This window comes from Tachypleus tridentatus, chromosome 13 (genome assembly GCF_004210375.1).
Source record: "Tachypleus tridentatus isolate NWPU-2018 chromosome 13, ASM421037v1, whole genome shotgun sequence".
In the NCBI taxonomy this organism is placed as follows: Eukaryota; Metazoa; Arthropoda; class Merostomata; order Xiphosura; family Limulidae; genus Tachypleus; species Tachypleus tridentatus.
In genome coordinates, this window is record NC_134837.1 from 99,923,379 (window position 1) to 99,946,607 (window position 23,229).

Genomic DNA, 23,229 nt, shown 5'->3' on the forward strand with positions numbered 1-23,229 from the left:
CTGTTATTCCCTTCAAACTTTGCTTTTGTGACCTGGATAATGAAATTTTGAAATTCACCTATTTTCTATGTAAAAACTGGCAAATTTGCACATTTTCATTTACATAAGGTCTGAATAAAACAACATATGAATCAAGATTTATATGTATTTATACTAAAGTTATACAAAAATAAACAAAAATGATTAGAAGTGAGTAGTTTTTCAAGATTTGCGACTGTAATGTAAATCAATTTTACATATCAGCCCCTGAATATAGTTTCCCATCATGTTTTCATTATATGCTTTTTGGTAGCCACGTTCAAAGTCCAGTATATCTTGGTGGAAGCGCTCGCCTTGTTCCTCTGGGTATACTCCCATGTTCTCCTTGAATTTATCAAGTTGATGGTCAAGGATGTAGACTTTCAGGGACATTCTGCAGCCCTTTTTTTCCCTACTGAGCTTCTTGGGGAATTCTGTGCACTCCAGGATATTCTTTGTTTGTGGTCCATCAAAGATACCACCAGCTCTGACCTTTGCCTCAGACAGCTTAGGGAAGAAGTCTCGAAGGTACTTGAAGGTTGCAGACTCCTTATCAAGACCTGTTACAAATTGTTTCATAAGACCCAATTTTATGTGCGATGGTGGGAACAACATCTTCTGCAGGTCCACTAGTAGCTCATGCTTGACATTGTGTCTCTCCACAGAGAACTTGGTCTGTTGTGGCCAGTGCTTCCTGTTGTAGTGTACTGCAGTGTCCCTGCTGTCCCAAAGGCAAAGAAAACAGGGAACTTGGTAAAGCATCCTTGGAAACCCATCAGAAATGCCACCATTTTGAAGTCTCCAATAACCTCCCAGCCATACTTCAAGGCAGATGCTGTCACAGAGTACTTTTTGGTCTTGTCTTGATAAATTGGCCACATACATAACAGAATACATCTGGAGAATGCTTGCAGCTTCTTGATGCCATCTCTGATAAGATCATATGGGTCTGTATGCTTACTTAGACAGCTAAGACTAAACTGAAGTGGTAAGTGGTGAGCCCCTGTATATATATTACTATGGAAAGCACTAGAAAATTCTAAAAGGTTCTTGAAAATTATTGTAAGTTTGAGAAAATTCTGTACCAGCTACTTAGCACTGAATCTCTACCTGGAACGTTCTGGAAAATGGGTAAATTTGAAAATTTCATTACCTAGGTCACAAAAGCAAAGTTTGAAGAGAAAAATAAGTCTTCTCCATTTACTTTTGGCATAAGCAATTGGGAAATAACACTTTCTGCCCAGGAACAAGAAAAAGTAAAAAGTTTGTTACATTTGACTAAAAACCAAAATTACAGTGTTTGGGCGTGGGTGTTGAATCTACTACATGGCAATTTGCCTCTGTCTCTGATGAAAGTTTTAAAACTTTGTGATCTACGTATATCACAAAACTTTTAGGGATTTGTTTATGTTATAGAGAAATTTTGAAGCCCTTTATTTAATTTTTTTTCCTCTTTTTTTTTTTTAATACAAATTTGACAGCTATTAAACTTTTCACTCATCCTTTTGCCTTAGTTCCTACTCCCCAAACATTGAGGGGTTTGTGGGTGTAACAGTTCTGTAGGTTGCCTAAAAGTACAAGTTAGATAATATAATGAAAATAGTTGCACTAATGTGAAAAGGCTGGCCAGAGGCCAACAAATACATTGAGCATCTAGTGTGGGGATTTTTCTAAGTGACATTAAAGGCTAATTATAATTAGTCTGGTTTTGAAAATAAAGCTATCTTATAGTTACTTAGTAAAAAAATAAGTATTTTTATTATGTGGAACATTCTGCGAAACTCTTTGAAAGACTGATTTGCAAAGAACAGTGTGTGTGTGGAAAGGTTACATGAAGGTATGTTTTTAATTTTGATTGGGTTAATAATAATATTTAGAATGTTTGTTTATAAATATACTTATGTCTTATTGCAAGACTTTATTTTATATACAGTATGCAGCTGCTAGTCTAGCATTAGACAAACATGTTTGAATTTCACACACACACACTACTAATTCTGCAAGCATGAAAAAGTTAAGTAAAACACAGGATGAGTTTTAGAACTTCACACTTATTCTTTGTCTTTAGTTTAGAAATATGGAAAACATAGTTTAAGTAGATTTTACTAAAAGCTCTGGAAATATAATGGGCATGGTTTTTTTACAAAAGTTTATTTTATGACAAAGAATGTTATGAAATATTTACTTTTTAGGATTGTATTCTGTTACTAAAACTTAAATTTATACATGGTGAAACAAATGTCAAACCCATGTGTTGTTCATCCATGTAGGTGTAGGAGGCCAAATTGGCCTATGTGCTAAACAGCTAGAAGCTTGCATGCATGCTCACTGGCGATTATTATTTATTACATGTTGTAGTCCAAAATGTCTCATCTTTTTATATAAATGTTTAATGTAAGACTTGACTATAAAGAAGAATTATGGTTATCAACATGAAACTACAAAATTTTTCTTCATTTTGTAAAGATATATAGCAGATTGTTTGTTTTAGTAGATAAGTAATAAAAATATCTTCTTAAATAGGGTGTTCGGTATGCCATATCATGTTGTTCTATGGGGGTGATGTGGGAGCTAGCTGCTTTAGATGACACTAGTCCTAAAATGGCTCAGGTGCACTGTTTACAGAGTAAATTACAAGAGTTTATGGAGATGATGCGAGAACTTTTGAATCATCATGATGATGTCTACCAAGAAGAGGTTGAGTTATAAACTTATAACTAAAGATATATGATATTTTCCAACTGTAAAACTTATTTACAAGTTTTCAAAGTTATTTTAATCAACTAAGTATTATATGGGATTATGTTACAGATGGGAAAAGTGTCATTCAGTATTACTGTTTTGTTCTTGTAGAACTTTGCATATTTTATTGAAATATTATATGGTAAATTCTCCTATATCACAGTATAATTGAAAAAGGTAACTGTGTTCTTATTTTAAGCTTTTATTACTGTTTTAAGTTTGAAAAAAAAAGTTTGACTAGACAGTGACACTGTGAATCTCTGTGCCAAATTTATTGGGATGTCTGGCACGGTTATCTAAGAGACTTGGATATTAACTGCAATGGTGTATTTTTGTATAATTCTGATAAAGTATTAGTATAAAATTCAGCTTGTTTGTTGAAATTTTATTTAGGTTTATTAACTGTTAAAAATGAAGTACCCCACTCATATTAAAAACTATGTGTGGAACCTTTTGATGTTCCTGTGTTGTAATGTCTATTAAAAGTATTGTTTAGTAAGTGAAGATGTGTATAAGCTGTTTAAACAGGTAAAGCTGATGAAAATTTTATGTATTTGTAGGGAAATGTATACATTGTACCAGCACATCAGTATTCTTATAATAATCAGCATTGTAAAACCACCTTGAATAACAATATACTTTTACTAAAACACTATTAAAGATGAATCTGTATGAAATTAATGAGAAATCTTAAATTTGTTTGTACTCTTCTCAACCTTTGAACCTAATTCTCAAAAATTAGGATACCTAGAGTTATCAAATAGACTTGACTGTGAGCTTCTAAGGTGTATATTTTCTGTATCTTTTTACTTTAGAATTGGAAAGGATGTCAAGTAGAACTTGATTTAAATGTTTTTTGCAGTGAAACATGTTTGTTATCTGGTGAAACATAGTGGAAGGGTTTGTAACTTCACTTGAAATAAATCACATTTTGACTTGGTTTCAGGCTTTTATCACTATCTGTGATCTGCTGATTATTTTCTCTAAGCAATTGGCAGAAACTTCAGAACATGCTATGGGTTCATTAGTATATAAACCAGATAAGTCTCTCCAAATTCAGCTTGGAGCTTTCATACAAGACAAAGTTTTTATAGAAGATGATGATGGTGAGTGTAAGTAAGGCTAATATCTAAGGAAGATTCTAGTGTTGTTTTATGTTTATTTATAAGGGGTGCAAGGAAAACTGAAATAAATTAATATCACATATAATTAGGAATATTGGTAATGCATAAGAGGCTACTTGTGTGTCTAATTAGTATATTGATGCTAGGCCTTAAATAATTACTATTTTTTTGAATTTCACTTTCTGGTTTTCAAGTTTTATATGTAATAAGAATTTTGATGATTAGTTTTAGAACATATTTAACTACATTTATTCATCCAGTGTATGATAAGAAACTTGCAATGTGATAAGCACCAGAAAAAATAGTAGTTTCCTGCAAACATCTTACATAAACTTTTGTACAAAGGTTTGGTGAATGCTTCTTTATCAAGCCTTACTTTTGGATGCAAACGTTTTTAACAGCTGTACAGTTTGTGTCCAACAGTTAATCCTGCTGAGGGTAAAACATTACAAAAAGTAATAGTTTATTCGTAACTTGTGTGCCCAGTGAATAATTTTTATATTTTGTTTCTTGTTTAATGATAGTAGTTAATAGTGAGGTAAAGTTTTAAAATTATGTTAATAGCATTGTTATTTTTTTTTTATGGGAGTAATTTTGATGTACTCTATAAAATTGTTGGGCTGTTTTTAGACCTGGTGATATACTTGGTCCACATACATTATTATTTGTTGTACATCATGATGTTTCATATATAATTCTCATATTTTATTTTGGTTTTAAGATTAGCTAACACCTTTTTCTATATATTCCAGATGAGAAGGATGAACACAGTAAAATTGAAGAACTACACAAGAGGAGAAATTTCTTGGCCTCATTTTGCAAGCTAATTGTTTATAATGTCATCAGTATCAAACAAGCAGCTGATATTTTCAAGCATTATGTCAGAGTAAGTAGTAGTTGGTTAATTTGTGAGTTTCAGTGAAAGAATAGCCAGTTTTACAGAAAGTTTTTATATTGTGCTGAAAGCTTTATTACATCAACTTAGATTTACAAGTTTTATCATTTTTCTTTCTTTGTAATAACAGTATTGTGTATTTTTAATATATTTGTTAACAGTGATATTTTAATATCTACATTAGTTTTTATATATACATAAACAATCTTAAAACAGTTTTTGCTGCATGCATTTTGTTTCATAAGCATTTGTGTTCCTCAAAACTGTCAGTTAAATATTCACTTATACAACCTTCTGTTTGCATTAACCACTGACTCATTGATGGAATTAACCCTATTAATGGAATTACTGACCCTATTGGCTCTTTAAAAAGTTTTCTTAACTCGTGATGATGAGAAATCCACTTGAAGTAAAAATGTATTCTCAAGACAGCTAGTATGGGTATTAAAACTTTGTTTAGACTTTCTTAGGTCATCTTCAGGACCTAAAAAGTTCAAAGGTGTTGTGTACTTTATTTTAATTAAAGTTTGAATGCTCATGTATTTTGAGGATACAGTTTTCTTAATTATTTATTCAAGACAGTTCTTGAGCCCATGATGTTATTGATTATTGGTTCTGTAATAACATGAGAATTGCATTAAAAAATTTTTTTAACCATCAGTATCATGCAGCAAATTCTACTAGTTATTACAGTATTTCTTTTTTAGTTTTTCTATCATTTTATTTTGTATGTGTATAGATATACTGAGTGCTCTAAGAAGCAAAAACATAAAATTGGATGATGTGATGAAGTGTGTGGACACTATCGATGGTGAGTGGTTTAAAGAGAAAGAAAAAGGTTTAAAAACAGATGGGTAATTTTACTGTTAACAGTAATGATAATCAATTGTAATTAAGAAATATTTTTTTGTTTTGTTTTTTTTCAGCTAACTTTTAAATAGTAAGAAATATGAATTTTACTTTCAGTTTTACAATGATTATGGAGACATCATTAAAGCTACACTTGGGAAAGCAAGAGAAATTAATAAAGTAAACTGTGCTCGAACAATGGCTTTGTCTCTCACCACCTTATTCAGAGAGCTGCAAACTGAGCAGAATACAGGATTAATAAACCGAAATGATGACAACTTCTGTGCCATTAGGGTAATAAGCAGTTTCTGTAAATTGAATTTTAAAAATTGTGTTTTCATTGATGAGAGGAGTGTAATACATGTTATGTGCTCCAGAGAAGATGCATATCCATATAAATACATGTTTTTTGTACATTTAAAAAAAATTCATTAGAAGTAACATTTTTGCATACATAATAATAACCTGTGTATATATCCTTCATGTTTTCATGCATATTTATTAGTTTGAAAGAACAAATATATACTGTATTGGTAATAATGCAAGGCATGAAAGATCATTCTCACTAACAAATTATAGATATACTGAGTACTCTAACCATTATAGAACTGAAAATTATATTACTCTTCTTGTGATAGTTAGTGTTAATAAAGTATGTACTGTATTGAATTTGCACTGTATGATGGTTCATAATAATTTGCCTTTGATGGTTCATAATAAGATGTTTATACAAAAATCATAATATAAAGTGCCCAGTAAACATGGCAGAACAGCACCAAATTTCAGCTGTTGGATGACTTGATAGCTCATTGAAACCTGAAAACATGCAAGTTTTTTATTTTTCATTTTAATTTATTTCAAGGAGTAAATTAAAAGCTTATCTGGAGCACTACTCTGTATTTACCTTCTAATAACCCCCATATCACACAGTGTAATATAAATTTTGAGACTATTTCTTAATAAAACATTTATTCCATGTTATTTTAGCAAATAGAAAGAAAGTTCAAATACATTTTTCGAACTCAATATCCAGGAGAAATACTTTATCACGTTACCATAGAAGTGTAAGATTTAATTTCTAAAAATTAAAACATTCATAATTACATGTAAACCGATAATTGAGAGAAATTATAGCTTGAGAACAGTTAATAGTAAGTTAAGAGAACACTGTAAGTAATTTTATAGCATGCATGTAATATTTATTTCAACAATATTCTGCTACTTACGATTTGATAAAACAGGAATTTGTTATTGCTGTAGTAGTGTTTACTGTTCGATAATGATACTTGGTTACATTTGAACTAAAAATATTGTTCATGCACATTTTCAATATCTATACCTGCTCTGTGTTATGGTTTTCACATTGTTATATTTCTGTGGAAAATCTTTGTCTTTAAAACTTTTAAGGTTTGGCTTCCAAATTTCAATATCAGGTTGAATATCAAAATTACATCATATTGGTGAGAAGACGATATAAATTTAATTCAGGAACATTGGATACTACCTGGTGTCATGTCATCAGTGTAAAATCTACATAATGTGGTAAATTAATTATTTACAGGAACTATAATATTTCTGATAAAATATCTGAAGGTGCATTTTTGTTACACAACATCAGTCTGTTTCTTAGTATTGTGTTTTCATCCAGATACAGAGAGGTTTGAGTAGGGTTTTTGAGCCTCTGCTGAGGCAAGGAAAATAGTGACATTTCTTCCACAACAGAGTTACACAGATGCATTCTGTTCCATTGTTGTGGTTACAGAGTATTTTTTCCAACTGCTTTTCCTATTGATTTACATGGTCAAACAGGTGGATCAGCCTACTTTCATTCCACTTCTTCTCCTGCTAGTAACATTGGTGAGCAGCTAGGAGCAGTTCCGTCAGTCTCAATTGTCAAGAACCTCATTCAGTTCTACTTTACAGTCTACAGTCCCAATCATCTGAATGGAACCTGTTCCTTTATTCCTGGAGTTAAAATGATCATGCTGATACCGTGGAACTGTCAAGACTTTCATGTTAGTTTAGAAGACATAGCCGTGATTTATTTTCATCATTCTGTGAGTGTGTGTGTTTACAGGAGAATGTTTATGAAGACACTATTCATTACTTAAAAAGAACAGGCTGTGTAATAGGGGAAACATAGTGTTCTGTCATTGCAGGGTTATTAATGTACTTCATCTGTATATATACCTTTAGAGGTCATTGCCATTCAAATCTCCCATAGTGATGCCTTCAAAGTATGTTCCCTTCACCTGTGATTTAAATAATCTGTTAAGTAGATCTTAATGGTTTTAACAAGCTAATGTCCTCTCTGTTATTATTTTATGAGACGTAAATTCACACATCCTGCTCTGTAGAAGTGAAAATATTGTAGGGGTTGAACTGTGTAGAACATGCTCTCAGGTCAAATTTTTTTCAATAGTTGGTATATTTCCAATACATTGCATTATGTCCTCTCACCTAAATAGATAATCTTGTTCAGTACTGCCCTCTGTATGCAAATTTTTTTCATGCCCCAAGTTTTGAGCTTCCATGTGCCTTACATTCAATATGGTTCAACTGCATCTTACATGTAAATTATCATGCAAAAACACTTCAGCAGTGGGAGTGTGACACACTCTCCTGACAGATTTCACTCCCAGTATTTAATTCTTCCAAACTGCACTTCTTGTTTGGCAGTGCTTGTGTCCAAACATATTTTATTTTGTCCTTCAATTGTGTTTGTTTTGTTAAACTTAGTGCTTTTTTTTCTATTCAATATTCAATCCAAAGTGGAATTGTACTTTTCAATTTAAAACAGTTTGTAAATTTAAAGAAAACTTATTTTTTCCACTTTAATTTCTTTTTTCAAGCACTGTTGTCTTTAATCATTCCTTGCTAAGAATGAATTACAAAGTCCAAGTTACCACTTTGGAGACAGTACTGTCCCAGCATGTTTATGTGGGCTGCAAGTAGAGGTAACTCAGCTAAAGAATTATTGGCTCTCATCTACCATGAAATTGATCATTATGTGAATCAACCTGCTTCTCCTGCTGTTGCTGATATTCCTCCTGAATATGCCAAACTTGTTTGAGCTGATGAAGAATTTGACAACCTTTTTAGTTTACCTGATTTTGCCAAGTTTTTGCACTTACTGCAAAGGTCATCTAGGACTAATACAGTTTTTTCAGACATTATTTCTCTGATGTGTTCTGTTTTATCCATTTTTCTAAACTTTTTACAGTCCCTTTCTTCTTGTTTAAATGATACTCCTCTCCTTTCATTATTTTGTGTTCATCCCCCTTACCTCAATATTATGGTTCATGGACAGTTTTTTGTTTTAATTGGTTAAGGATTCAAGCATACTTTACCATCCATGGGCTGCAGATTAGTTTGCTTTAGCATACCATCAGTTGTTTTGTTGTTTTTTTTTCTGAAGCGCAGCACTATAACCCTGCAGATTTTTCAAGGGATAACATCTCCCTGATTACCTCCACATTGGCACCTTTGTCTTCTTCAGCTCTTTTCTTACACACTTGATGTATCTATTGTTGGGATCTATTTGGAGGGAAACTGGTGGCTTGTGATCAATTTGTCCTACCTCAACCACTTTTTAATTCTGCCCTGATTTACCATAGAGTCTTTTCTCACCTCAGGTGGTCTTTTTCTTCAGGTTTACAGGTGACCAAGGTGGATGTTGCAAATTCTTATCTGAATATTTTAGTATCTCATCTGTTGAGGTGTTATCTTTGATTTATTAATCATGGGGTGGTTTATCAATTTCACACCCTGCTCATTGATCTTGATTCAGCTCAATGCATGTGTCTTTTATCAGTTGGTCAAATCTTTTGCTTAACATTTGCATGATTACACCATTATGTGGATGACTGGCTGTTGTTGACTCATTTTGAACAGGAATCTGCCCATCACACTTTGCTGCTTCTCATGTGGGTTGGTTAATCAAGTTTGAGAAGTCATTCCTTATACCTACCAAATATTTATCCATTTGGGTGTTTTTTTTTAAATTTGGCTCAGTCTTCTCTTCATTGAATTCTCCATATCCTTGCTACTGACAAGGTTCTATTGCTTTTAAAGATCTGGTCTTCTGTGGATACCCTTGGGTCAGACACATATGAGGTCTCTTCAGTGGAGCCTTGCAAGATCCGTAAAAGACTCCTATTTCCCTTATCAGTGATTTGTATTCGTGGTTGGACAGGGATTAAAATACAGTGGGTGTTCTGCTTAACCTCCAGCATTTGGATTTGCATAACTTTACAGATGCTTCCTTCCAGGGCTGAGGGGCATGGGTCAGTTGGCAGGAAGCTTCAGGACTGTGGTCTCCAGTCGAACAGTTTTACCATATCGACATCCTGGACTTGGCAAAGCAATCCAGAGTGCCGAGGTAAGTCACTTTGTTTTTAGTTCATTTCATTTGCTCTTTCTCTGTAGATATTCATCGATGTAAGTGAAATATTTTCTGCTATTGGTTTTTGGGGTCAGGGGATTTCACTTGCTTGACCCTCTGTTTTTCTTACAGGTTTTCTTACTTGGCTGTTTGATCAAAGGTTTTCAATCTCCTCAGCCATGGATTATTGGGTTGCTTTATCACGTACCTTTCATTTTTCTTAGCACCATAAATTTTGATCTCTCCTATACTCTCCCTGTTGTTGTGTTCCTTCTAGATTCATTGTCCTCCTTAGCATAAAGTTCTCTGGTTTGGGATGTCAGTGTGGTTTTTCACTGCTTTACTTTGTCTCCTTTTGAACTTCTGTCTTCACAATCAGTTTTTCACTTATCCCTCAAGACTTACTTCATTCTCCTCTTTGGGTTGTTGACATTGTAGGCTGGATTAATTTGCCCTTGATGTTTTTTGTACCTTTTGCCATACTGTGTATTTTTTTCTTTATCCATATCACTCTTTCCTTTCCAAAACTTTAGTGGCTTGTGAGAGTAACTCTTCGTCCTATTCAATTTATCTTCCTTCCATTTCTCACCTATGTCCTTGGTCTAATCCAGATAGACTACTTTGTTCCATACATGCTTTACATTGTTATATTGCCTGCACAGCTTCTTTCTATGGTGTCTGTTTCTGCATCTTCATTCCATGGCAGACTTCCTCCGTTTGTGACCTTTCTCCTTTTACCCTTCTCAGTTGAATTTGAATTCAGCTTTTAGTTCAGTTGGCATATACTTTCTCGTCTCTTTCTTCGTGGTAGTTTGTTCTTAGTGTCTTCTTATCAGATTAGGCACTTTACTTTTTTTCTGACTTCTCACCTCCATTATTTTTTGGGGAAAAATATTCAAATGTATATACAGACCATACTACATACATTCATCTTCCATTATCTGCACTGGATTAGTGTTTCTTTATCATCAGGTATAATCTTCCATCTGTGACCATTTTTCAGACATTAGTGAGACTGTGACTGGGAAAGTTATCTTTTGTATACTTTATTTTTCAGGAGAATTTCCTTTTTTATTTTTATACATGAAGCCCACTCTTTGGGAAGTGGTGTCTGGCCAGGTATACATCAATAGTCAAACTTGCACTATCATGCCATGGTAACTTTATAATATCTATAGATACTCATTGCTCACTGTTGATATGGGATGTTCCATAAAATTACTTGTAGATTTTCCCTTGAAGTGTTGAGCTGCTTCATTAATATGCATATTCTAGATTGTACTCACCCATGAGCATCATGACTAAAGCAGAAGGAGATAGCTGCTATTCCCTCACTGAATAAATTAGGTATGGTATGCTTTTCGAAATAGTGCTTTTGAGGCCACAAATTGCACTGTTTCCAGTGTCATAATTTCTCTGGACTTCCCACTGCTCTTTCTCCCTTCCTCTTTTTCCAGTGGAGTGTGAGAGACCTTATCACTTTATAGTTTCAAACCATTGGGGTAGTGGACCATGGAGGCATCCTTCTGAATGTGATAATGATATATAATTCAAACCTGGGATTGTGTTTTCCTTCCTCGGTGGGCCATACTTTTTCAGAACAGACAATCTGCCATTGCTCCTTTTGGCCTTCACGTCCAGGTGCAATTGGATGAATTGGGTCTGTCCTTGGATAACATTGCAGAATCCACTAGTCAGCCCATCCCACCATGACTTTTTACAGTTCCCAAATGGGACCTTTCTTTAAGTCATCTGAGAAAAGCAGATACTCCTGATTGGAAGTACCGTCTTTTATTTACTGAACATCTTTCGAAAAATCTTTCCATTCCAGTTTATACAGATGGTTCCAAATCAGGTGACTCTGTGGGCTCTGCCATGGTACGTTGCAGTTTGGTGGTTGTGCGCAGAATCCTCCTTACAGCTTTTGTGTTCACTGCTGAACTGTATGCCATTTCTCTTGCCCTGGATCATATTGAAGCTAAGCAGAACTCAAATTGCACTATTTACACAGACTCACTTAGTTCTCTACTGGCCCTGGAATCATTTCACATTAGTTCTCACCCTGGTCTTTCCGATATTCAAAGCCAATTGGCCAATTTCTCTTTAAAATCTACTTGTATCTAGTTTTTCTGGATACCATGCCACGTTGGTATTTGCAGGAATGGCCTCGCCAACACTGCAGCTAAATCTGTCTGCTCCGGCACTATCACTGCTGTGTCTGTTCTATACATGGACTACTAAGGTCCTGTATTCAAGGCTCAACTCTGTGCCAGCTGGCAGTCAACTTGGAGTGACCAATGCAAAAACAAGCTTTTCCAAATAAAACCCTATATTGGACTTTGGCCATCTTGCTTCCGTAAGGATCAGAAGGAGGAAGTTGTTCTGACTATATTACGCATTGGTCACAGTTTTTTAACTCATCATTTTCTTTTATCTGGAACTGATGCACCAATGTGTAGTTTGTGTAACACTCAGATCACTATAAACCACATTCTACTTTCTTGCCATCGTTACGACTCTCAACAACAGCACTATTTTAAACATGTTCTGTCCCAAGGTTTGTCCATAACATTAGACAGTGTTATTGGTGACAGTGATAATGTCCACCTTGATAAAGTTTTTAGTTTCTTTAATGGCCATTAATCTTTTTAATGTCATTTAAGTGTTTTATATTTCTTCATTAAACCTTTTTTATTGTGGTTCCCTTTTAAGTGTCACAATCTCTCTATTTCGATATGAAATTAGAAAATGGCTGTAACATTAAATAACTTGACATCAGGACTGGAAAGGCCAACTTTAGGTGACTAACGCTGCTGTTTGAACTACAAGTTAGTCTTCCTAGCGAGTTATTATTCCAATTTTGCTACATGTTTTTTAAAACTTTTATTACTTTACCTTTTGATAATGGCCATAATGACACACAACCCAGAACCAGGACTGGAAAGCCCAATTTCAGGTGACTGATGGTGGTTCTTGTACTTACCTGTTAGTCTTCCTGGCAGGTTATGATAATTTCCATTATGCTACAGAAAGTCTTTTACAACTTCTTTTACTCTGGTTTCTCTCTTAACATTGTAGACTAGATGTCGACATTGGTTTTATACTATTTATGTTTTTTAATGCTGTTTTGTTTTACCTTTATTTCCTTTTCTGAATTTTACTACATTTACTTTTACCTTTTTACCAGATGTTTGGTGCAGATAGCCTAGCTGCTTTGTGCCAGAAAACACTAAATCAACAAATCATGATGAAACCATTCACTTTAGAGTAGGGTGCTGGTATTCTGCTAATCTAGATGATGAGACATCTTCATGTCTGATGCTCTGTGTCTGTAAAGGTTTATCCAAGGGGATACTGTAACTTTAGAGTGAGCTTTCAAAATTGCATTTTGCCTCTTTGATTTAGAACCCTCGTCTTGTTGGTTCCTTGTGACTGGATTTTGGATTTAAAGCTGAACCTCAGTAAATCCTTATACATGAATTATTGGTGAATCTGTTCCCTCACTCAGTTATACTTATGTTCACTCTACCCATGTTTGTTGGTCGTGGTGGTGGTACTTGCAGATTAATACAGTCCTTGCTTTTATGCTGTTTTTCAATGATTTTCATACACCAAGGATGTTTGCAATGGGAAATGATTCCCATCAGATAGGTACTTAGTGGAAGTATTTACAGGAACATGATTCTTATGCTGATCATCCAGATTTCAGGTTCTCATATTTGTCAAACAGTTTATCATGTTACTATTGTGTGTCCCAGTCATAGATCAGTGGATACAATATTTCCATTTGGCTTGCAAAACTTCAGATGAAGATAGTATGATCCTTTTTCCTACCCCCACCAGATGACTGGGTTTTGCTTTGCAGTTGACTTGCTACTAGGATGATCCTTTTTCCTACCTCCCCATGGGTGTCTGTTCCTCTTGGTTGGATTTTGAACTGCAGTTAATGTACCAATGGTAAGATTCTCATCCTACTCCTGCATGGATGTCAGTTCCTTGTGACTGGGTTTTGGATGCAGTTGGCTTGCTGTGTACTGTCTGTTGCACCTTAGTCATTGTACACCTAGGTGTAAATCCTTTTTACTCCTATCCTTATTCATGTAAACTGTGGAACTGAGTTTAAGATCTATATCCAACCATTGTTTTCTCCTTTGTAGATGTGCTTCTTCCTTTTTTAACCCATGTTTTTGTCACCTCTTTTCACAAAGAATGAAGAGTATACATGGTAGAGAAGTGGCACAATCTCCCATGTATGATCCTTTTTTAAGGTGTTCTTCAGATGCGTCTTTCTTTCCCTCACACCATTGAAGTATGTTAAGTAGCATCTCCAAACTGTCCTCACTAAAGTGTTTGATTGTGAGAGAGAGACACTGCAAAAAGTTTCAAATTTTTGTCATTAAAAAAAGTGTGTACATTCTGTGATTGTACCTTGGTCCAAAGCTCATGTGGTTCAGACAAAGTCCTTAGGATTCCTCATTAATAATAAGCAGACTTTTATTCCTCTCTTAAAGCATCTTGAAATCATCTGTACAAGGGCACTGAACATCCTCTTTCATCTCTTTGGGGGATGTTTTTTACACGAAATCTACCATGCTTTTATTTAGTCTAAACTGGAATTGGACTATGGATCTTTGGTCTTTGCTTTAATCAAGGACCATATGTTGAAGATATTGAATTCCATTCATCATGGGAGGATATGGTTCTACACAGGGACTTTACATTTTTATCTAATCCAGAGTTTGTATATAGAATCTCATGAACATTTACTTCAGATTGAGGAAACCATTTTAGTTGTATGGTACAAGGCTATGGTTTTGCTATTAGACATCCTGTTCTCCTGACATTTGTCCTTGTGTTTAGGCATATTTTAACTGAGATTGGTATAACACTAAATAGCATTACTGAATTCAATGATCAGCTCATTCTATCAAGGTTTGTTATTATCCCTATTTTTGATTTTCGAGTCACCTGAAAAAACTGGATAATCCTCACTGAAAGTACTGAAATTTCTTTAATAAACACATTTTGAGCCACCCTTTTGTTTCCAATTTTTATGGATGGCTCAAAATCCTGTAACACTCTAGGCTCATCCATAACTTACTGTAGCTTTGTAATTACTTATAGGTTCTCTGTTCATTGCTAAGTTGTATGCAATCTCACTTACTGTGAATTACATAAAGGCTAAGAGGGAAGCTATTTGTACTATTTATACCAGTTTGCTTAGTTCTGTGAAGGTTATGGAATTGCTTAACATCAGTTTCACCAAGTTCTTTTGGATATTCAAAATGTGCTGGCCCATATCTGTCATCTGACTCTATACATTTCTTTACTCCTGGCCACTTCAAAATCTGTGAGAATAAGTTTGCTGAGACTAGTTAAATCAACCTCCAGTGGGGATATCATTAATTTACTAATTTATTTTTTTGCATTATCAGCCTTTCTTCAAGGTAGAGTCATTTGAGGTAAATAGTGATACAACAGGCTGTTCCAGATAAATCTTACAAGCACTGAATCACCAGCTGCTTTGTGCAATAATTATAGGAAGTTATCCTTACATCACTCTGCATTGACCGTAGTTTTCTTATACGTAACTTCCTCTTACAAGGAAATGATTTGTCATTTTGTGAACAGTGTGAAACTTCAGTCACAATCACTCGCATAGTACTTTCATAGCTATGATGAGCAGTGACAACAGACAGCACCATTTTAGACACTTTTATATATGTTGTCATGCTTACATTAAACAGAGTTATTGGTTATGATATACTTTAATTTTTATTTCTGTTAATTCAATTTCTTTGACTATTTTTTAACATTAAAAAAAGTTTAATGCACCTTGTTGATCTGAGTCATAAATCCTGAAAAAAATCAACCAGTTATAATAACGTGCACTGTGAGATTACTTAGTATAAATTATTTTTCAAATTATAGTTAATTGTTTTTAGGTTATAGCAACATAGATACTAATATCTATGGGGTATATATATATATATATATATTAAAATGTAATTTTATTATGTAGAAAGATGTAACATCCAATATTTATCTGTTAAGCTAGGAAGTTTTTGAACTGTCATTTTACAGGAATTAGCCAAAAGATTTTCTCTCTCTTTTGGCCTTGATCAATTAAAAAATCGAGAGGCTGTGGCTGCTTTACATCGAGAGGGAATCTTGTTTGCTGTTAGTAATAGTGAAAACCCAGCTGACCCACTTGGCCCTCCCCCAAACCTACCATTTCTGGAAGTTCTCTGTGAATTTACTAATAAGTTGATGAGACTTGACAAAAAAGTTGTGTAAGTGAATAGATGAATGAACTTTTTTCAATCTAATTTAGTTTATAATGAGTATTTTTGTTTGTTTTTTACTTGATGGTATTTTATGAATTGGAGAATAATTAAAAATTATTCTTCATTTTTTAAACACATATCAGATGATATATTTATCTGAAATTGGAGGATATATTATACTTTGTATTTTTCAATTAAACATTAAAATCAGAGTTGTTGTTTTATTGAGAAAAAGAAAAGCAACTGCTTTGATCTAAACCTGAATAAAACCTTGTTAAAATTGTGCATATAGTGTTTGCTTCCCTTTTAATTAATCTGTTACTTACAAATTTCAAATCAGAAGTATGTTTAAAAAATAAGAGATAAAATTACTTTTTTATCTGTCATTGATGAGTTCTGGTATTAAAAGAAAAGTCTCCTGGGTAATGATTTGTAGAAGACAAAGGATTGGTCTGAAGTTCTATTTTTAAAATGATTCAAAATTTGTGATAGGAAAATTATAAAGAATGTAGAAAACATCTGCAATCTCACATTATTTTACTCAGCTATTATACTCAAAAACATAATTGTTCTGTCAGCTTATGCATTTTACATCCCTGAAAGATTTTTTTTTATTATTGTAATACCCTGTTTAGCACTTGGGAAGGGTTTCTGAGAACAGAACCATAAATGAATCAGCTGTAAACAGGGTCATTTTAACATCACACTTATGGAAATATGTAACTGAAGGCATTGTTTGATACCTGTGAATAATATATAAGTGCTTTATCTAGGTATTGGTAACTTGTTATAAATTACTCACTGTAATATCAACACTGCTGTAAAATAGCAAATTTACCTTCACCTTCAATATTGTTTGGTTACAGAGCCATCAAATAGAAAATCAGGCTCTTCCTACCATGACTACCTTCCATATCCTGTCTTTCAGGATAAGTCAGTACATGTAGTTATCTTCTGCATTTACAACTATATCAGTTATGACCAATAGACAGACAAGGTTTTTCTATCAAATGAAGTATTATATTACATTGTTTTCTGTACATAGATTTGTAGATATCTTTCTAAGAAAATCTTTTTTTCTCCACGGGAACAATATCAAGTAGATTATGACATTTTAATGTTTTATGTTGCATCACTAGAAATGCCAGAAAAGATATGATGATTATAGGGCATTATCTGCTTTTTGTGTGTTAGTATCTTATGTTCTCTGTTGCATTATTTTATCAAATAAAAAATATTTAATGCACTACTACCAATAGTATGGAAAAATAGCATTCAGAGAGTTAGGGATTTTCATAATGCATAATGCAACATGCATTATTTAATGAAATAAAAATTATTTACTTTAGTAACACCATTATTATTAAAACAAAACAAAAAAGAATAGGCTTAACTTTCATGGACAGTCAACAGCAAAAAATAAGGCTCAGATAAGTACAATATTTCTTATTTTTCATGTGTATTCTCTACTGTTATAAGAATAAGTTAAAAATCAGAAACTTAATAAGTTATGTTGAAAGAGATAATGAAATATAATAAAAAATTCTTCAGACATATGCTTGTGCATTACATAATTCAGTATTGGTAATATGAGCTTCATATTTGCTGAATGATTTACAAATTTCTTGGTGGAATTATTAGATACACACAGTTCAAAAGGCAATAAAATAATAAAATTTAAGTATAAAGATATATATATGTATATATACATATACTGTTATGAGCTTTAAGTTATTTAAGATAAACAGTTGTGGTTTTCTGTTACAATCAGTTATTTTATGAAGAAGAAAGAGTGATTTATTTCAGTTTTCTTTAATTATGGTTACAAGGTTGGTCAAACTGACTGTATAGAGTTAGTGTATAGAAAATAACTGATAAAACAAAATTTTTCTGGTAAAATAAAAAACAATCCATTGATATTGATTTAGGATGTTTCAGAGATAACACAAATGAAATGTGAAAATTACTGAAAAGTATTTTTAATTGTATCGTGAAGGTTACTTTGCACATGAAGAATAAGCTCTCTGAGTCTATGTATTCATGGATAAATTTTAGTAAAAATACTTCATTAAATTGTTTTTATTTACAAAAGACTAATTTTTACTAAAACTGTAAAAATTTTATGAAGATACAGAAAACATATTAAAAGTTTATATTATGGAAACTACTCACTTTAGAGTTATGAGGTGATTGTATTTCACCAGTCTTGTAGTAAGAGGGTTAATAACTAATATTCTTTGAAAGTAGTTTCTTTTTTATTTTGGGTTGGTATAAGAGGGAGATTTCATCTGAGTGTTCCTATGATTTGATTGAAGTTGATGACATGTTTAGGAATATTTCACAAATTCACCTCTATCCATAGGACCATGGGTTTTTCCTTAAGTCTGATTTCTCTGAGTTTAAGTGATAAAACCAAAAGTGCATTTGAGAAATAAGTTGAAAATGCAAGATATATAATTTATTGATTTAGAGTTTCTTTTGCACTCGCTCAACAATTATAGAATAAGTACATGTATTTTTATTGATTTTTTTTGTTAAAATGTGAGAATCTGAATTATTTTTCTTGTTTACCACTTTTGATGAAATAAACTGTGGAAACATGAATGTGTCTATAATAGTAAAATAGTAACTGAATACAATTGATTTTTATTATTATTAGCCAAAAGGTATTTTTCTTTCCTTAGACTTGCGTACTTGGACCGTCACATTCAGACTAACATGCCTGGATCACGAGCAGATCACTGGCAGCCTCTTCTGTCTTATCGAAACAGTCTTGTGCATGGTGAACAAGAACCACCAATGGCTAGAGCTCCAGGCAGACAGTACCGTGGGAAAAAGCGAAACAGAGATGATGGTAAATGTACTTTGTGATACCTCCCTTATAAATAAAAAAAAACAAAAACAGTTTAGCCGATTATAATCTACCTTGAATGTATACACTGAATATAAAAATACAGAAGCAAAAATAATTTTATATCATTCAGTTTTTACTTTGATTTTCAAACTATTTCTTCAAAATGATCAAAATCTATAGTCATTTTGGTTTTGTGACAGCAGCAAGTATCATATTGGTATTAGAAAGCTACATTTAAAATAATGTATTGAGACATCTAACAAATATGTAAGTCGATGAACCTACATTTAACATAAGTAATATTACAGAGGTAAAAAACTTTCTGATTTAAAAAAACAAAAACACTTTCCATATTCCTCTAGCTTTCTGCATTCTGAATTTAAATATTCAAATTTAGATTGAACAATTACAGGAAACAGCAGCAAATTATTTTTATTCATTTATTTATAGACCTAAAAACATAACACAACTTGGAATTGTAATTTGAGTGTTGTAAGGTGATCTGATCATGGTTTTGTTGCTGTATGAGCTTTAACTGAGCTTGAAAACTTGAGTTAAATAATGTATTAATAGTATCACATGATACTCTAAATTGATTTTTAGTTCTTATTTTCATCATTGGCTGTGTTTTTTGTTGTTGTTTTAATCTAATAACTGAAAATTTAAAGTCTGTCTCTCCTTAATATTCTGGATGTGGATGGGTAGAAGAAGTATGTCATGATATTTTTTACAGAGTTACATTCAAAGTTTAGTTAAACTACTTTATTATCAATGTATTTCAAAAATTTGGCAACAAAACATAACTAGTAAATTAAATCTTAATATTACACACATTTTAATTTCTTAATTTAAAAATAATAACTTCATTAAAGTTTTGTTTGCTCCAAGTTGCTTAGTTTTAGTATTCTGTTCAACCTTGTTTCTACTTCTGAGTTTTAATACAAATTTAAAAGTTATAGTGTAGATATTGCTAAAGCATTCTAATTCTATCATCCTTATTTATGGAGACATGAACCAGAAAGTCAAACCTACATGCCACATCCTTGGTTATCTCTAACATTTTCTGTTGAATTATTTATAACTAACAGAAAGAGAAGTTTTAATTTAATAAAACATGTTATATACTAATTCATTCCGATGATATCTTTTGAATTGTTGGACCTACAATTTCAAAGTTGCAGTTGCCAAGTTCTTTTCAACCAAATAAGGGAAATATTTTAATGAGCTTGTAGCTCTGTTAGGAAGTCAGTTAAATGATAAGTCTAAACATTGTATTTTCTGTGCATATTATTATTTTGTCTTTCTGATTGCATATTTTAAATAAGTAAAAAAATTGGGTAAATTGCTAAGAATAATCCTACTAAAAATTAGGATTAACTTTTAATTTCAACTGCAAAAATGTATAAGACTCACACGTAAGTACTTAAGTTTCTTATTTCTTTTGATTTTTTATGGGTTTTTTTTAAGTGATTGAAATATGAAACTTGTTACATAAGGTAAGGATATATAAATTGTGGGGGGGGGATTGTCCACTAGATATGCATCTGAGACTTGTGTGTGTGTTATGGTACTTAGTACTTAGTTTTACCATAACTTGGTCTATTCACTCACCAGGTTTTTGGAGCTTTCTTACTCATGTTTAGTCGTCACACAGTTCAAAGAGTAATAAAACAATAGCAAGATAAAAAACAAATGTGAAATATTATGAGGCCTAGGGCTCTTTAGGATATATTATTTGAAGTTTATTATTACAATTGTGGTTTAAAAATTAGCAAAGATGACTGAGCCTCTGTATGGAAAGTTAAACAGGATTCTGTAAAGTCCCTAATGGTTCATATTTTTCTCTGAAACATTACAATTTATATTAATATAGTTAAAATACTCAGAAACATTTACACCACTTTAACTGATATTGTTTACAGGTAGCATGATTAATATTTATTAATTCACTGTTTTACCAAATTTAAGTATTTTTTTATATCTGGCATATCTACTTTTCTTAACAATCAAAGCAAAGGAACTAAAGAATTTTAGAAGTTCAAGGACACTTTTGTAAAGGTTTAAAAACTAATTTTTAATCCACACAGAATGATTGAAGCATTTTATTTTTTGGTTGACATTTAATAACATATTCTGCTTTTCACTCATATGTTCTTAGAAATACTACGTAGTTTTCTCCCATTGATGATGTGGTTATTTTACATGTTCTAAAAACAAAAGACTACCTGGAATTGTCAGCTCTTTTAAATGATAAAATTACTTAAAATAAATGTATAAATGCTTGATGTTAAATACAAAATAAGTAACGTTGTATTATTAATCATTACCCTAAAAACTTGATTATTTAATCACTTAAGTTAATTGTAATTATGAAGTTTACTTAATCTAAGATTGTTGTGTCTGTTTTGTATCAGATGGTCTGATAAAACCTGTTGTTGGAAGAAAGAATTATTCAGCACTGGGTATAGCAAGTGTATTGTGGTCGACATAACATATTCTGCTCTATTTTCAGTCATAAATTATAAGCATAAAACATCTACTATAGAAAGCTGTTCTTCGTACGTTGTATAGTTGTTACATTTGCTTTAATATAACAATCATGATCAGAACACAAAACAGTCTTTTACACCTTAAATAAGCATATTTCTCTGTGGGCTATTTCTGTTAAGAATCTTTTAATATTCCATATAAAAGTAAATAATTTTACACTTGGTGATAAATATAAAATTTGTCTCATTGCTGGAAATCTTGCCAAAATATTATCTTGAAATAAATCAAATATTTATATATAAAAGAAGTCAAATGTTGTGTTACAGTTAAGTATAATGTGTGGTCCTATACTTACTGATCATAAAACAGCTTTTTAATTATTAAACCTTACTTCCCATATTAATGCTAATATTTTCAACTCTAAATTGTTTGCTTTGAATGATTAGCTCAGAAAAGTTTGTTTACTTACCACATTTCTTGTACTTCAGTAATATATTTTGTACTTTACAGTTATTTTTTAAATAAAAAACAACAACATGCATTTACTTTGATGTCTCAGTGTATGTTTATTTAATTCATGTTTTTATTGCTTTTAGAGGATAAGCTAGAACTAAATATCTATCTGTTCAAACTTTTATGTTCCTTGGTTGGTAATTAGAAGGGAATAGATGTTTAAATTGTGCTTTGTTTGTTATTGCTATTTTTTTTTGTATGGTAAACCAAATTAGAAGTGAATAACTACACAGTTCTTGTTTTTTGTTATTTTTAGAAAATAAATTAAGAAAAAAGATAATAGCTTTATTTGCCCTCCCCCTTATAAAAGAAAGTTAAAGTTGAGGTGAATAATTATGTTTGAACTTTTTTCTTCCAAAAAGATAAGCCAGCAGAAGAAGAGAATAATCCAGATCAAGATTCTGAGAGAGGATCTGAGTCAGACTTCAGACAGATCCATTAATGGAGTTTGAAGTAGTGGATTAAGCATCAAAATCAAACTTTTTCTTACATTGCCCATCAATATAAACTTATCTTCTGGAAGTTGATTTTTTAATAGATTACTCTTGAGATATGGTAAGAGTGAAATATCCTAAGGATTCAGTTAAAATTGACATTTTTTTAATACATATATAGAGCCCTTTATCCTGGATAGTAATATAACTTATCAGTCTTTTTATCTAAGTTATTGTTCTAGTCAGCTGCTGAAGTGCTTATTATTGTTACTTTATGCTTATGCATATTTGTTATTAAATTATCTCTTGATTGTAAATAATTCAATATGTTTGTATAAAATGCTTTATTTCTTAATCTTCGTATTTATAAAGTTTATGTATGAATGTGAATTTTTAATTTATATTTTGAAAGTTGTCAAAATAAAGTTAATTATTTCATATTTGAGGAGTTTGATATGTGTAAATAACTTCATATAATTATTATACATTTATGTTTGTCATGTTCACTTATTAATGCTATAGATTATACACTGCACAACAAAGTTTTTGCTTCTTGAACACTGTTGGGTGTTCCTTATTGATTTTTTGGCTGCTGATCATGAAAATCACATCCAAATTTGCCTATCATGTACTGTTTCA

At 32.2% G+C, this 23,229-nt stretch overlaps 1 protein-coding gene across 2 annotated transcripts in view; it reads left to right on the plus strand.

The window, feature by feature from the left end:
- LOC143236665 (cohesin subunit SA-1-like) overlaps positions 1–23,035 on the plus strand; it is a 60,619-nt gene extending 37,584 nt beyond the window's left edge. Inside the window, exons 17-23 of one of the 2 annotated variants that reach the window (XM_076475049.1) lie at positions 2,542–2,715; positions 3,707–3,872; positions 4,637–4,770; positions 5,746–5,922; positions 16,097–16,305; positions 18,984–19,153; positions 22,519–23,035. In XM_076475049.1, coding sequence (XP_076331164.1) covers positions 2,542–2,715; positions 3,707–3,872; positions 4,637–4,770; positions 5,746–5,922; positions 16,097–16,305; positions 18,984–19,153; positions 22,519–22,598 — 1,110 coding nt within the window. In that variant the 3' untranslated portion in view covers positions 22,599–23,035. The remainder of the gene's footprint in view (positions 1–2,541; positions 2,716–3,706; positions 3,873–4,636; positions 4,771–5,745; positions 5,923–16,096; positions 16,306–18,983; positions 19,154–22,518) is intronic. The other variant, XM_076475050.1, reaches the window with a different exon arrangement.
- The last annotated feature ends 194 nt before the right edge of the window (positions 23,036–23,229 follow it).